Source organism: Pelodiscus sinensis, chromosome 19 (assembly GCF_049634645.1).
Source record: "Pelodiscus sinensis isolate JC-2024 chromosome 19, ASM4963464v1, whole genome shotgun sequence".
Taxonomy (NCBI): Eukaryota; Metazoa; Chordata; order Testudines; family Trionychidae; genus Pelodiscus; species Pelodiscus sinensis.
Window position 1 is genome coordinate 12,913,124 of NC_134729.1, and position 16,365 is coordinate 12,929,488.

The 16,365-nt window shown below is 52.2% G+C and overlaps 1 protein-coding gene across 5 annotated transcripts in view; it reads right to left on the reverse strand.

Annotated features, from left to right (window-relative positions):
* Window positions 1-16,365, reverse strand: part of NFIX (nuclear factor I X) — a 200,999-nt gene that overhangs the window by 117,928 nt on the left and 66,706 nt on the right. For 3 of the 5 annotated variants that reach the window (XM_075902367.1, XM_075902365.1, XM_075902366.1), the window contains exon 2: window positions 9,709-9,863. The exons of 1 other annotated variant lie outside the window; for it this stretch is intronic. In XM_075902367.1, the coding sequence (XP_075758482.1) occupies window positions 9,709-9,735 (27 nt within the window). In that variant the 5' untranslated portion in view covers window positions 9,736-9,863. Of the gene's footprint in view, window positions 1-8,986; window positions 9,101-9,708; window positions 9,864-16,365 lie in introns of those variants that run through there. One more of the 5 variants, XM_075902360.1, reaches the window with a different exon arrangement.

A 16,365-nucleotide genomic window follows, 5' to 3' on the forward strand; every position in this document is an offset into this window, starting at 1 on the left:
CGGGGTAATGGCCATGGAGTCATCACACTAGTTTGTAAATCTGAGTCTCAGCACACAGGGTGTTGCAGCATCTGTGGAAGGGAAGGCTACAGTGGAAGTCAAAAACATTTCCCTTTCAACACCTATTTACACACTGCCATGCCATACACATAGGTGAACGGATGCATATTATGAGTGTACATAATTATATCTACAGCTGTGTGCTATCTGTGCACTTTATACACAGATACTGCATACATGTATGTATGTAAAAATGCACACACAAAACAGCCATATAGATATAAATGTGCAATATGCATACGTAAATAGATACATATATTATAAATTATATTTATATCTGTATACCATGTGTGTTCTTTATGTACATATAAAATATACATACGCATAATATACAGACACAATTAAGTATACAAACACAATAGGACACAAATATCTATATATACACACACACACCACACACACACAGTGCTTTTTTTGTAAAAAAATTAAAATAAAAAAAAAGGTGCCAGTACTCCAGGCGAAAAGTTGTTGAGGAAAAAACAAAAACAAAAAAAAGCCAGGATTGGACATTTGCATACAGAGGTTCCGGTACGCTCCGTTCTTTCCAGATTAGCTCTAACTGGAGGTGCCAGTACTGCGTACCCAGCAGTAACGTCAGAAAAAAAGTACTCTGTATGTGTGTATATACACACACACACACACACACACACACAAACGAAAGTACCTACACACTGAGTATATATTTTATAATGCACATATAATATACAGATATGTACGTGTGGTCTATAGACACACACACACACACACACACATACATATACACAAAAATTATACAGATCAATTTTTATAGAAATAAACCATATAAAAATATTATTGTTAAGTTTGAGCATGTATTTGCTTCTATTTCACTTTATATAAAAGTGGTGCCATGTGTGTGTGTGGGCACACACGCACACGCACACACGCACGCACGCACACACACACAGTGTGTTTATATAATCAAAATTTCATGGCAAAATCCCATCTTTATGCCTGGAGTGCTCTCACACCTCAAAATCCTACAGCTATTTGGGTTTAATTCTGGTCCACGCAAACGTGCTTTCAGTTCGGTAACTGCTGCAAGATTTGGCCAGCAGCTGTGCTGAAAATCCTCGTCCTCACTCTGCGATAAAGCCGTCCTTTGCCTTTCACAAAAGTTCCTGGACACGGCCGTTGGACGAAACTCATGTGAGTCAATAATCCAAGCGTACCCATCATCCTCAAATCTGTACTTTCACCACGGATTCCTGCCTGGCATTTGTAGATCACATAAATGCACAGGACAAGACCCTTCCGCTAGTACAAAGGGAATACAGCTCTCTGGACAGCTATGGATCTATAGTGTATAGGGATCACATATACATAGATATTGTTTTGCTGAAAGTGAGTGTGTACTGCAGATATTCACACCTGGCCGTTTCGCCTTGGAAATATGCAGAGAGCGCGATAACTGTACGTCGATTAGCTGCAGAGTCTGTAGTTTGGAGAGAGACCCAAAAATGACATCTGCATTTGCTAGCTAACTTCTCATTTGATGGGCCATTGCTCCTTAAAAAACAAATGTGGAGTGTGTTTGCCTCCAAAATTAAGAAACAATATCCCAGTGCCCAGAGCATATTAACATACAAAAATTAACAACAACAAAGACTTTGAGGAAAGATTCTACTTAAAAAAATAAGCCAAAGGGGAAAAACTAATCACACTGAACTTTCATTTTTCCATTTTCTACTGTAAAAAAAAATTGCTCAGTAACAAATCTGAGCAACAGGCCCCTTTCGGAAGCCAGGGATTGTCTTTCCAGGGAAAATGGAAAGTTGTTTACAGTTTGTAATTAAGTTTCTATTGATAGCCCCAAACTGTGAAAGTTTATAAATATCTTAATGAATTGTTTGTAAACTCACCTGAATACTGTCTCAACACTGCATAAATGTTTATTTATAGGCTTTGCTAATTTCACTCCCCCTGTTCAGCTCATTGTTTCATTCTTTTTGTGTGGGCATATATTTTTATGCTTTCATTTCCCTTGCCTTACCTTAACTTCCTCAACAATCAGACACCGCCTCCCCGCCCCCCCTCCAGCTCCTTCCCCAAACGCTGAAAAACCCGCTCTTTGCTGCAATCTTTCCAATGCATTTTTCTCGAAAAAACCACTGGCACAACTCCCATGGACTTCAACTAGAGCCCGAAAAGACTGAACTAAGTTATTGGCTTGAATTCCACCTCCCCCCCCGACAGTTCCGTGGGTAACTAAGTCTGCTCCGAAGACCAGGAGGGAAGCGTCCAGCCCGTGGGGGCAAAACAACTAAGAGTAGCACGTTCGACGGAGCTGCTTTCAGACTACACGGAGGGTTTTTGTTCGCAGGTTTTTCTGGTTGGTTAGGCCAAAGCAGGCCCCATATTTCAATGATTTTCTAAATAAATAAGGCCACTGGTGCTCGTGCCTGCTCGTCAGCACAGCGATAACACCAATCAAGTCAACAAATAAGTACACCCGGTCATGCGGATTTACAGACTCCACCTGGGGAACAGTCAAGGAAAACGGAGCAAGGAAAAGGTGAGCCAGAAGGCTCCTCCAAAGCAGGCCAAGATAAGGAGCAAGAGAGCTCGATTTTCCATCTGCACAGCTGGGAAACAGTATCGACCCGTGTGCGTGCACATATCTTTGGAAACGTGGCCAGAGGTAGGAGCAGGGACTGATGGCCCAGAGAGCCACCCTACTGCCCAGCTGCCTGCACAGAGAGAAATGCACTTCCCCAGTGATTCGCCACTCGCTTTTCGGGGCGTCAGAAAGGCCTCAACTCTGTCCCTTTTATTAGAAGGCCGCCAAGTCACGCTAGGATAAAAATCCGCCCCAAATTCTCCCTGTTAGAAAAGAGAGTTCAAAATGCATTTGGAGTGGGGGACGAACGCAGCTGTATTAAGGAAATGGGATTTGGAAAGTGTAACAAATAACTGCTCTAATAGAAAGCTCATGACACCATCTACGTGTTTTGTGAGTCTCTAAGGTGCTGCAGGACTATTTGTTGTTTTTTACGTTTTTTTCGGTTACAGACTCACTTGATTCCCCCGCTGAGACGGCTTTACTAGAGGACATGCATATCTCGGCTCTGGGACACACGCACACGTATTAGACACATACCCAGATACCAGATAATACCTCGAAGGTTGGCTGTGTGGGACTGGATATATGAATATGACAGAAGCACACATCTCACGATAGTGCCAAACTCACAGAGAACACACAGAATGTCTGGGGGTTCAGCTACAGGGGTGCTGGACTTCACACCCCAATGCGACACTTTAAAGTGATTTTCGGTGTCCCCCATGAGTACGGAACACGCATCTGGGCACAGATTAGGAAGTATCTCTGCGTGGGTATGACACAAGGGATATAGCATGCATGTATTCCCACCTGATATACAACCCTGTACTGTCTACGGGGGTGGGTGTCATTACGATAAACAAACTCATATTACATGTGTAACACATGTCTATATTCAGGATATGCACTACAGACTTTGTCCATGTGATATTATAGACACGCACTGTAAAGATCAGAAAATGTGCATATTGCATGTGCATTATTATATGCAAACCCATATTGCACAGAAGAACTACAGTTCTGAGCAGCTGGGTATCAGCTTTCAGAACCCTCACACCTGCAAGCTGACTTAGTGCTGCTTTGAAACTTTCCTGGGCAGAAAAAAAAATGCTGCTTTTCACCATCTCCCTTTAAATCAAACAAGCACAGAAACGGTTTCCTCATTTCCTCACCTTGTCACATCTTTTTTTTTTTTTTAACATTCCCCCCCTTTTTTTTGGTAGCTCACATTTTACACCATCTGTACCACATTTGGTTTTTTTCTTTTTTTTCTGCTGCTGCCTCATTGTGTACTTCCGGTTCCAAATAAGACGCGTTGACCAGTCAGTTAATATCGCTGGGGTTCGTAATTCTGAAGTTCTATTGTATAAGTGGTTCAAATGTAGATGTGACGATACTATATAAACATACTATATATATACACATGACATACAGGGCCACATGTCATATACAATGTGAACAGAGTACCACAAATACTTAATATATGCTTCTGTATCATATATAGATGTGCATGCATATATATTACATAATCTTGTATATTACAGACACATCTTATAGCATACACAATCAATTTACAAAAATAATATTGATTACACATTACAAATCAAATTTTAAAAGTCTGTGTATATATGTAATATATACACACGTGTGATATGTATATATAAAAAAATAATCTATATAATATACGTGAGTTTCTGTATAAAGTGCTTTGAGACGTACAGACGAGAAGGCCTATATAAGAGTTAGGTATTATTAATGATTATTAATTATTCTTATTATATAAAAAGGTGCAGAGCCGCTCAAATATAAGGCAACATATATTATATCAAATACACACGCACACAAAATTGCAAACCAGCATGTAAAGGCCAAAATAAATACAATTAACCTGCCTGGTTTAAATCAGTGATCAAAATTGCAAACAGTAAGAAAACAAAATATTTTCAATGACTCAAAAGTCCCCACCAAAATAGAGTTGGCTTAAAACCCAAAAAAACGCAGCCTCTAGGTTCTCCTCCTTTGTCTTTTTTCTAAGTATTTCAAACCCGCGCCTCGAACTCCTCCTAGCTCGCAGACATCTATTTTATTTTATATTTGCAACGGCAATGGGATTGGGGTGAAAAAAACCTTCCCCAAAAATAAACCCCAGAGATGGCTGTCTGCAAAACATAACAACAATAATAAAGATTAGGAGGGATGGAATCGGGCCAGGCGCGCGGGAGAGCTGGCCCTGCAATGGAGGTGGTAAGCAGACGAGAGTTCTCCTTCGCCCGACAATAAAGAAACACAGGGCGGATGCCCCTTCAAAAGCAAGTGGCACCAAAGACAAGCGACGTGGAAGGTAAAGTTGGAGAATGATTTCGCCTCCCCCCCTCCACAGAACAGCCCGGCCGTTCCTGAAAAGCTCTGAAGTGGAATCCTGCCCCTCTCTAGTCTCTTCTGTCAAGTTCGTCCAGGCCAGATCTTCCCCACTTCTAGCACGTTAGTTCCAACTCGGGGCCCCGGGCTAATTCCGTCCCAGGCAGATTCGCCATCCGCGCAAGCTATTATCATGCCTCAATTTACACCAACAGAGGATCAGGCCCTGTGTTGATCACAGCAGCAGGATTGGGCTTGCCAAGGGGGAGAGGGGAGTGCTTAGACTGGGCCTACAACAATAACCTTGCTCAGAACTTCCCTTCTGCAAGGCTCGCGGGTCCCGTATTTGGGACTCTTTCCTACGGAAAGATACCGCTGGTTGAAGTGAGACTGGGGGTGATTTTAGATCAGGAAAGGGAGAGGGGAAAAAAAATACTCCATTGCAGGGACTGAAACCCGGGAAATTAGTTCAGAAGCGAGCCAGGCAAAGGCAGAAGGGCAGCAGGGAATCTGCCAGGCTGGATTTAATTCACTAGGCACAAACAAGGGGTGAGTCCGAAAAAGAAAGCTGGGTTTTCCCTCCCTGAGACAGAAACGAAACTGGTCTCTCTGGGCTGGCAAGATCCCAAGGACGGGACGAACACAGAGCAACTAAAAAAACAAACAGACGCAAGAAAATAACCCTCCAAAACTTATCCCAGAAATGGCAGGCCTTGCTGGAAAAGTTTGTGAAAAATACCCGGACAGCACGGAAGGGGTAGAGAGACAGAGGGATTCGCATGCTGTTTCGCTAGCAATTAAGATACCGGCTATAACTATTAATAATTATAGGCTCCGTGGCTAGATAGATATGGATCTAACACTAAAATATCTAGCCACGGAGCCTATAATTATCAATAGTTACAAGTATCTTAATAGTAATATATGTATGAAGAAAGTCAGACAGACCCTAATGCGATGTAGATATTTAGCCATTAAAAATATAGGCCCTAATGCTAGATAATTATACAAAAATATAGGCATACACGCACACATATGTGTCTATTAAAATATATAGGACCTGATGCTAAAAATATTCTTTCCGCGCCTGTGATATTACAAAAACGCAGGTTTTGGCCGGGAGGATGAGGGAGGAATTATGAAGCAACATTACAGCTTAACTCTCCCACCTTCCCCCCAAAAATGGTTTCCTGCCCAATTAACGAAACATTGTAAAATTGTAACGAAGTTGGCAGTTGTCTCTTAACTTTTTTTTTTTAATTAAGTGACCCCAGTCAGTTTGGCTTTGGGTTTTTTTAAGCCTCTTTGCTTTAATTTATTTTATTTTATTTTTAGTTTGTAATCCGTGTAATGTTCCTATGGAACAACGTTACAATGATTGTTTTATTGGTAACAACTGTCTTTTAATTGTTCCCATAATGCCCCAGAGCACCGTGGGCCGAGGCAGAGTGAAACGAGAGATGCCTTGATAAATAAAATCCGCATCAACAACCCTGTTTGTGCAAAAAATACATTGTTCTCTACGCAGTTATATAATATTGGACCTCCACTATTAGCTAGTGTGTAAAGGAATATAGCACCATGTTGCAAAAATATGCAGAACTCCTAAACATGTATCGCACAGCAACACACATGCACAGAGGTGCATGATTCACCTACACACAAATTCACGTGTCACCCATTTAATACATGCACACACGGCCAGGCATTGTGTTGATATCACACAAACGATGATGCATATGCACATACAATATACACACACACATAGATACATGGGCAGAACAGTTCTTTGTATAGATATTATATATAATATCTATAAATCACTAAATAGGTATATTAGGTATTGTGTGTATTCCCATCTTAACAATGTATATAATAGAATAATATAAATGTAAGATTAAGTAAAGTGTTTGTATTCACATAAATGGCATATTATATAAATAATGCTAAATAAAATGTCACATTCAGCATGCTGTATATTTAGGTTCAGCATGCTGAGTATGTGTATTACACGCACTCTACCGATATTTATTTTATTTATATATATATAGAAGATATATATTGTGTGTATCTATCACACACATGCAAGGACCCACGTACGTACGTATGTGTTTGTATAATGATAGATATGTACATACTATGCCTGATACCTTATATTTATAGAGATGTTTTCATATTAAATAGTAGGTGCTCCTTGCTTATTTCCAACCCTAAAACTGCCAGCCATGTATTAGTAATTGCTCTTGAAGTGCAAAGGATCTAATAGGGCTCCATCGATAACCACCACCTCTTAACAACAGCAACAACAACCACAACAAAAAATACTGGGAAAATCGGGTTCCCCCAGTAACTCCCAGACAGAAGAGGTTTTGCCAACAGCTCAAATGCTCACTGTCACTGTAATCATTTCCCTCATCTCATATCAAACCCAAAATTAAAGAAAGCAAATTTTTATTATTTTTCCCTATCCAGTAACAATAAAAGTCTGCTCCATTTCTTACTTACTGTTGATTAAGAAAGGGACCAGAGATATGCCCAAACACTGACAACACTGCATTTCTCCCCCTCTCCCCAAAATCATTGTTCCCACCAAATGAGCAAACATATGCAAAGTTTCTACACTGTGCTCTCCAGAAGTGCCCAAAACCACAGAAATTACAGCCAATTAGAAAGATCTGTCCATGGCAAACCTCAAAAATGTGATTCACATTATTTGCAGCCAGCATGGCCGAAGAAAGGAAATATAACCGAAAAAGTGCCTTCCTAAAAAGCGACTCCCATTTCTGCTTTATCCCAGCTGCTCACAACCCCATCTAGTTACTTGGCTCCCTATTTAAGCAAAAGTCCTTTAAAACAATCACATCGCAATGTCATTGTAGGGTGGGTTTTTTTAACTAAAGCGGTGGTTTTCCTTCTAGTTGAGTGGCTTTATGTTAAAAAAAATCCCAACAACTCTAAGATGTAATTGACAAGGGTTTAAAAATACGTAAGGACTCCAGCTGTACAAACTGGCCTTTTTTAAAGAAAAACAGCCCAGATACGGGAAGGGGGTGAGTTGCACCCTCCTTATAAAAATGTCCAATGTTGCCACAGAAGATGATTTGGAAAAGAGCATGAAATAAGGCCAACGTATTCTTGGGAAGGGTGCAGGGTCGGTGTCGCCTGCCTGACTAGGGATTCCCTCGCCCTTTCCTCCTCCGCGTTTGGGGACTACGGAGCAGGGGGGCTGCAGATTAGACCCAAAACGTTCCCAAAAAGATGAACTCGGAGAGGGGCCTGGAGCCGTGACTCCCCCCACCTGAGTGGGCGATAGAGCTCGAAAGGGTGCGGGCCCTGGCCACGGTATTTTCGCTTCGCTAAACTTCCTTCTGGAGGTATTGAAATACCCCTCTGCGCAGCTCGGGCCCCCCCCCGCACAAGGGCCCGCTCGGCCCCGAAGCCTTGTTTTAAATCGGCTTCGCCCCCTCCCCAGCAGCAGCTGAATTTCTCAGTCGCCCCAGTGCACAGTGCGGGGGGGGGGGGATTCTCTCAGTGCGGAGCTGCGTTTCCAGACAGAGCCCCCCCGGGAAACGTCCCCAGAGTCCCGCTGGCCACCGCGGGGAGGGGAAGTCGCGTTGCTGGATGCAGCCAGCGCCTTGCCACCTGCAGAGGGAAGGTAACTCCCCCCCCCCTTGCAAAAAAAATCCACCGTTGTAATGAACAGCGACACCCGCCTCCTCTTGGCCCCGCAGACTGGGCGCGGGGCTGGGATCGGCTCGTCAATTGCACCCCCCCCCCCATAGACCAGCGAGCGGCGGGCGCTTTTTGCGGGGCTAGGAATGTTGCGGGGATCCCCCCCCCCCCAGCAGAGCCCCGCCGAGCGCAGCGCCCCGAGGCTCCGCCTGGGCGAACTTCCCCGGCCCCTGGTCCCCCGGGGGAGCCCCGCAAGCCGGGCCCGGCGGGGGCAGGGAAGTGACCGGCTTTCCCCGCAAGCCCGGAGGGCCCTACCTGCGCCCCAGCGGTGGGAACGCGCCGGGACAGAGCCCGGGGCGCAGGGCGATCGCAGCCAGGCTGCCCCGGCCCGGGGGCGCTCTCTGAGCCGAGCGGCCGCTCGGATCCGGGGGGGAACTTCCCAACAAAAAGGCAAGTTTGGCTGGGGGGGGGGGGGGGGGGGACACGAAGCCCTGAGGCAGCGCCCGGCGCAGAAAGGCGACCCCGCTCCCAGCGCCAGCAGCCGCCCCGGTGCAAACCCTGCGCGGCCCGGCTCGCGAGAGGAAAGGCAAATCTTAAAACCATCTCGGCATTTGTACCCCCCCCCCCCCCCCCAGTCGCCAACAGGTCCCCCGCCTCCCTCCCGGAGCAAGCCCGCCGCGCCGCACGCAGGCACCCAGCGCCCCCCCTCTCCCTCCCGGGTTTTTAATTCTGGAACTAAATTTGGGAGACGCGCCATTTCCCGAACTAGCCCCATGTGCAGTGAATATAACAAAGACCTTGGACACGTGCCACGCGATCCCCTTTCTCTGCGCAAAGCCAGGAGGGGGGAGAATTTTTGTTTCCAACAAAACCGCAGCACAGACAGACCGCACCCCCCCCCCCCCGGCCCAGCCGGGTGCGTGCCCCCCCCCATCCGCCCCCGGGAAGCGGTCCCCCCGATGCAATGAAAGAAACGAACCGAACTTGCTTTTTGGCTTTTTGGGTTCTGTTGGGCGGGCGGGCGGGCGGTTTGTTACCTGGGTGAGGCAGTAGGGGGAATACATGGCTAGGGGCGGACACACTGTGCTGCGGGGCTTTGGTTCATATGGCGAACAGCTGGCGAGGTGGCTGCATGTCTACAGCGGCTCAGTCCCCTCTAGTCCATGCTGCCGGGGAGCCCCGCCTCGGCGCTCTGAAAGTGAAAGTTTAGAGAAAGTTTGGAACCCTGAGCACTTTTGCCTGGAGAAAGCGCTTAGCTCCCTCCCCCTCCCGGCCGCCCGCCCCGCGCCGCCCTCCTCCTCCCCCCCCCCCCCGCACACTTTGTGCTCGGAGCCTCCCCCCGCCGGGCGGGCGGGCCCGGGAGCCTGGCCAAACGAGTCCGCTTTGGCAGCCCATGCGGGGTCTAGGCGGCCCCCTCCCCGCAAACCCCAGCCCCGGCACTGGGAGGAAGCGGGGACCCCAAGCGGAGGCGCCAGGGTCTGCGCGGGGTTTGGGGCCATTTGTAATGGGGGGGGTGCACGGCGCTGCACCGAGGAGGGAGCCGGGGCTGGGGGGCTGTCACGGGACAGAAGGCAGGGGGAGGGTTGTGGAGAAACTGCCCCCCCCCACCCAGAGGGGGTTCAGGCTTTTCTCTTGGGCTCCTGCCTGGGTGGCACAAACTCTCCTTCAAATGTCCTGGGGCTAATGTAGTTGATTGCTAAGCAGGTTGGCTAAAGCTGTGCCCTAGTGCAGTACAGAGGGGACCAGTCCCCATGGAGGTTCCCTACACCCCAGGGTACGGCTACACTGCAGAGATTTTTCAGGAAAACAGACGCTTTCCCGAAAACCGTCACTTACGTCCGCACTGCAATTGCGTTCTTCCAAAAAAAATCGAAAGAACCAGGGGGGTTTCTGACATTGGGAACCCTCTTTCTACGAGGAAGAAGCCTTTTTCGGAAAGAGCTCTTTGGCAAAAAGGCGTGTGTGGACGGGAAGGGGAGTTCTTTCGCAAGAAAGAGGAAAAAGCACAGGTGCCTGGTGGCCACTCCGCCCACTGTAATCACAGCTTACATGCGAGAGAGCGGCCACTCAGTCTGGACGCTCTTTCGGAAAAGCAGATCGCTTTTCCCTTGTGCTTTTGCAGCATCGACACTCTTTTGGAAGAAGTTTTTTCAAAGATCTCTTCCGGACAAGCTTCTTCCAAAAGAAGCCTGCAGTCTAGACATAGCCAGAGATGGGAGTGTCTGGGGATGATAGATAGGGTGTGGGGAGAGAGAGAGAGACAGACAGACAGCCATGAAGACAGATGGGAGAGTATGGAGGGTAGATAGACAGACAGACAGATGGGCATGGAGACAGCCATGGAGACAGATGGGTGTGTATGGAGATGGATGGGTTATGTAGAGATTAATGAGAATGAGACTAGATAGATAGGTGTGGAGACAGGTGGGGGGTGAGGAGACAGGTGGGCTACAGAGCAATTCAGGGGATGGGGATGGAACTTGGGAGGGGGGACGGGTGGAGGGTGAGGAGATGTGGGCGGGTGGGGGTAAGGAGACGAATGGGCTATAGAGCGATTCAGGGGATGGGGATGGAACTTGGGTGGGGGGGACGGGTGGAGGGTGAGGAGATGTGGGGGGTGGGGGTAAGGAGACGAATGGGCTATAGAGCGATTCAGGGGATGGGGATGGAACTTGGGGGGGGACGGGTGGAGGGTGAGGAGATGTGGGGGGTGGGGGTAAGGAGACGAATGGGCTATAGAGCGATTCAGGGGATGGGGATGGAACTTGGGTGGGGGGGACGGGTGGAGGGTGAGGAGATGTGGGGGGTGGGGGTAAGGAGATGAATGGGCTATAGAGCGATTCAGGGGATGGGGATGGAACTGGGGGGGGACGGGTGGAGGGTGAGGAGATGTGGGCGGGTGGGGGTAAGGAGACGAATGGGCTATAGAGCGATTCAGGGGATGGGGATGGAACTTGGGGGGGGCGGGTGGAGGGTGAGGAGATGTGGGGGGTGGGGGTAAGGAGACGAATGGGCTATAGAGCGATTCAGGGGATGGGGATGGAACTTGGGGGGGGACGGGTGGAGGGTGAGGAGATGTGGGGGGTGGGGGTAAGGAGACGAATGGGCTATAGAGCGATTCAGGGGATGGGGATGGAACTTGGGGGGGGGCGGGTGGAGGGTGAGGAGATGTGGGGGGTGGGGGTAAGGAGACGAATGGGCTATAGAGCGATTCAGGGGATGGGGATGGAACTTGGGGGGGGGCGGGTGGAGGGTGAGGAGATGTGGGGGTGGGGGTAAGGAGACGAATGGGCTATAGAGCGATTCAGGGGATGGAACTTGGGGGGGCGGGTGGAGGGTGAGGAGATGTGGGGGGTGGGGGTAAGGAGACGAATGGGCTATAGAGCGATTCAGGGGATGGAACTTGGGGGGGCGGGTGGAGGGTGAGGAGATGTGGGGGGTGGGGGTAAGGAGACGAATGGGCTATAGAGCGATTCAGAGGATGGGGATGGAACTTGGGGGGGGGCGGGTGGAGGGTGAGGAGATGTGGGGGGTGGGGGTAAGGAGACGAATGGGCTATAGAGCGATTCAGGGGATGGGGATGGAACTTGGGGGGGGCGGGTGGAGGGTGAGGAGATGTGGGGGGTGGGGTAAGGAGACGAATGGGCTATAGAGCGATTCAGGGGATGGAACTTGGGGGGGCGGGTGGAGGGTGAGGAGATGTGGGGGGTGGGGGTAAGGAGACGAATGGGCTATAGAGCGATTCAGGGGATGGGGATGGAACTTGGGGGGGGCGGGTGGAGGGTGAGGAGATGTGGGGGGTGGGGTAAGGAGACGAATGGGCTATAGAGCGATTCAGGGGATGGGGATGGAACTCGGGGGGGTGGAAATTAGAGAGCTGGAGCAGGGTGGGCAGGCCACAGGTATGTTATTAGCTGGGGGTCTTTCCTGCCCTTCTGCACTTGCTGCTTGCCTAGGCCCTGGTCACACTTGGCGCCCCGTTGGCGAGACCCCTGGGTAGCCAGTGCTGGCAGCCAGGAGACCCAGCTCCTCTGGGTCAGGGTGTGGTGAGGCAGCTCAGGCCACGCACAGAAGAGCGAGGTTGCTGATTCCCCCCGGCTGAGCCATGTGTCTTCACACAGGGGCTCGGCCGATGTGCGAGGCATCTGCGCCCTTCATGCCCATCCCCTTCCAGAGTGGCATCTCCTGGCATCACGCTTGGGCCCTTTCCATCAGTGCCTCCCCCACCCCCGTGCAGAGACACTGCACTCCCCCCCGCCCCCAGTTTGCTCCTGGAGACAACAGTGTGCTGGCTACTCCAAGCAGGGAGTTTAGAGTTACCAAGAGGGACCAGGGCTAAAGTTTCATCTTAATATCCCCAGCTGAAAGCCCGGCTTTGTTCCCGAGCTGCTGGGGCAGAAACGGGGAGGGGGCGCAGAGATAGAGAGACGGTTTCGAACATGGATCCAAGAGCCGCCCTGGTGGGGGGAGGGCTCGGAAGGGAGAGAGGGAAGCGCTAGACTGGGGGCAAGGCTCCCCTAGCCGGCAGGGCAGGTGGGGAACAGACGGGCCGCAGGCTGCCGATTTATCAAGACTGGACATGTGGGTGAAGCTGGGAGAAGGGGGAACCTTACAGGGTGCGTGTTTCCTGCACGTAAAACCCTCGCTGCCGTGTGGGTGTGACCCCCTCTTGCAGACGGGTACACACACCTGCAGGGCACAAATGGAGGGGAGACACACACACGGGTGGCACCACGCATGCAGCGCAAACACCCGGAGATAACCCCCCGCAACGCACAAAGAGACAGGGCCCCGCCACACACAACGTACACACGCACACGCACAGGAGGCGCCCGGGAGGTACACACAGGTGTCGAACGGGTCCGGAATGTCCCAACAAAACGGGCTGCGGGTGGAAAAGCATCGATTTGTCGATACCGACCCATCTCCCGGGGACGGGGGGCTCTGGACAACACACCCCGTGGTGGGGGGTTAGTGGCTGGCCATTTGCAGTCCCCTTCTCAGTTCAAAAATCACTTTGGGCTTAGACATGTCGGGCAGTTTACAGTTCCAAAAAGTGACGTGGTTTTCTGGCCAGGCCGACCCAGGAAGGAATCGCGTCTCGCTCCCCCTGGACTCCTTTCCCGCCGCCCAACCTCCAGGATTAGACGTCCAGTTCATGCACTTTTGTGATCGCGACTTCTCAGGAACCTCTCCCAGCTGTGGCGAGTTCCTGCCCTAGGGGGAAGCCCATCTCCCTCCCAGCCCGGCAGGCGCGGCTGGGTGCCACCCCGGGATCGTGCCAGCACGAGGCAAGGACATCGTGGATCGGGCCGCAGCTCGGCCCCACCCACCCCCGGCCCCAGGCGCCTAGCACGAGTCGGGCCATCCCAGTCCGGGCGCTCGCTGCCAGCTGCCGCGTCGATGCACCCAGAGGAGTCGCGTGACGTCCCTTCCATGGGGCCCGAGACTAAGGACCTGCCTGCTTGTGCTGGCAACGGTCCGCCCGGCCCTGGTCGCCCCTTCGCCAACTCCCAGCCACGGTCTGAGTTGCACACAAAGTGGCCATCTAAGGTCTGGGACTGCACAGAGAAGGGGCAAGCTTCCCGCCTCCTTGGCTGGCTCTTTATCTGCCCTGAGCACTCCAGCGCCAACCCCTCCCCAAGCAGGGAAATATCACTTTACAGATGGGGAAACTGAGGCACCGCGGGACGAGGCGATCATAGGGAGTTATGGGGCAGAGTTCAGGACAGAACTGAAGATCCTCCCCTCCCCCAGCTCTAACCCACCAGCCCCCATTCTCCTCCCGGAGCTGGGGAGCGAATGAGTCCCAGCCCCCTAGGCCTCCCCACTCTCAGCTCCCGCTCCCTCCTTCCTGGTCTTTGCAGTCCTGCCTGCCCCTCTCCAGAACTGCGGCCTGGGCCTTTGTGGCGCTAACACTCGGCCCTGGGATCCCCTTCCTGTGCCACGCCTGGGGGGCAGCACAGGAGGTTGGAGGCCCTGGGCCACAGAGCCCTGCTCCCAGAACTGGTCCCCAGGGGCTGCGTGGCTCCAGGACTAATGGGGGGGGAGGGTAAACCCCACTTCAGCTGGCCTGGGTCCTCCTCATCCGCCTCTGTGGGGAGGGAACATGCCAAGCAGGCTGGAGTCTGGGGGGCAGGCATGAGACATGGGCTTTCCCCCTCTGCAGGGCGCCGAGCTGGCCTCAGGGACTGGCAGGTGGGTGAGGGTAGGGGATGGGGCCTCTCCCCTCCACGTGGCCCCAGGTCCCATCTGGCCTGGCCAGCACAGACCCAGCTGCCTACCCAACAGGCTGTCGGGCACCCTCCAGGAGAGGAAATTGCAGCCTGCCCTCCCGGCAGCCCCGTTTGCCAGCTGCAAGCCCAGGAGGGCCAGTGCCAAGCAGAGCGCCCTCTGGGGAGGGGCTGGGACGCTGCCATTTGCACCAAGCCAGCCGGCGGGCGGATGAGGGGGGAAGCAGCCGCTGTCCCTGCCAGCTGTGGCCACTCGGCGCTGGAAGAGAGGAGCCACACGGGGCTGGCACACATCAGCTGGTGTCCCAGCTCTGCCCAGCCAACAGGAGCGGAGAACCTTGCTGGTTCCTAGGTCCCACAAGCTGCAGGGCCAGGCTCGGGACAGTGCCACCACAGTGGTGGCCCTAAAGACACAGGGCTCTGTGCCACCTGGCGGCAGGAGGGCCAGAGGGGTCCCAGGCAGCACTGCCCAGGGAATAGGAAGGACCCGCCCAACCTGGGGAGATGAGCGAGGTGCCACGGAAGGACCCACCCAACCCAGGGAGATGAGCGAGGTGCCACGGAAGGACCCGCTCAACCCGGGGAGATGAGCGAGGTGCCACGGAAGGACCCGCCCAACCCGGGGAGATGAGCGAGGTGCCACGGAAGGACCCGCCCGATCCGGGGAGATGAGCGAGGTGCCACGGAAGGACCCGCCCAACCCGGGGAGATGAGCGAGGTGCCACGGAAGGACCCGCCCGATCCGGGGGGATGAGCGAGGTGCCACGGAAGGACCCGCCCAACCCGGGGAGATGAGCGAGGTGCCACGGAAGGACCCGCCCGATCCGGGGAGATGAGCGAGGTGCCACGGAAGGACCTGCCCAACCCAGGGAGATGAGTGAGGTGCCACGGAAGGACCCGCTCAACCCGGGGAGATGAGCGAGGTGCCACGGAAGGACCCGCCCAACCCAGGGAGATGAGCGAGGTGCCACGGAAGGACCCGCCCAATCCAGGGAGATGAGCGAGGTGCCACGGAAGGACCCGCCCGATCCGGGGAGATGAGCGAGGTGCCACGGAAGGACCCGCTCAACCTGGGGAGATGAGCGAGGTGCCACGGAAGGACCCGCCCAACCCAGGGAGATGAGCGAGGTGCCACGGAAGGACCCGCCCGATCTGGGGAGATGAGTGAGGTGCCACGGAAGCTCCTCCATCCCCTGTCCTCATCTCCTCACCCTTTGGGGTAAAAGAGAGACCATCTGTGCCCCTCCCGCCATCCCTCTTCGCTGCCAAGCCTCTGATGCCAGCATCTGGCTCATTGTGCTGGACCTGCCAGCACCGTGCCATGCTCCGGGCATCCCCTCCCCCGAGCGCTTTGTGCACAAGGGGGGGGGCTCTATTTTAAAGCTCTTTGTCTGGGGGGTGAATTGGAGAGACCTGTAAGCAATATGGATGTGGGATTCAGAGAACGCCAACCGCCCACAC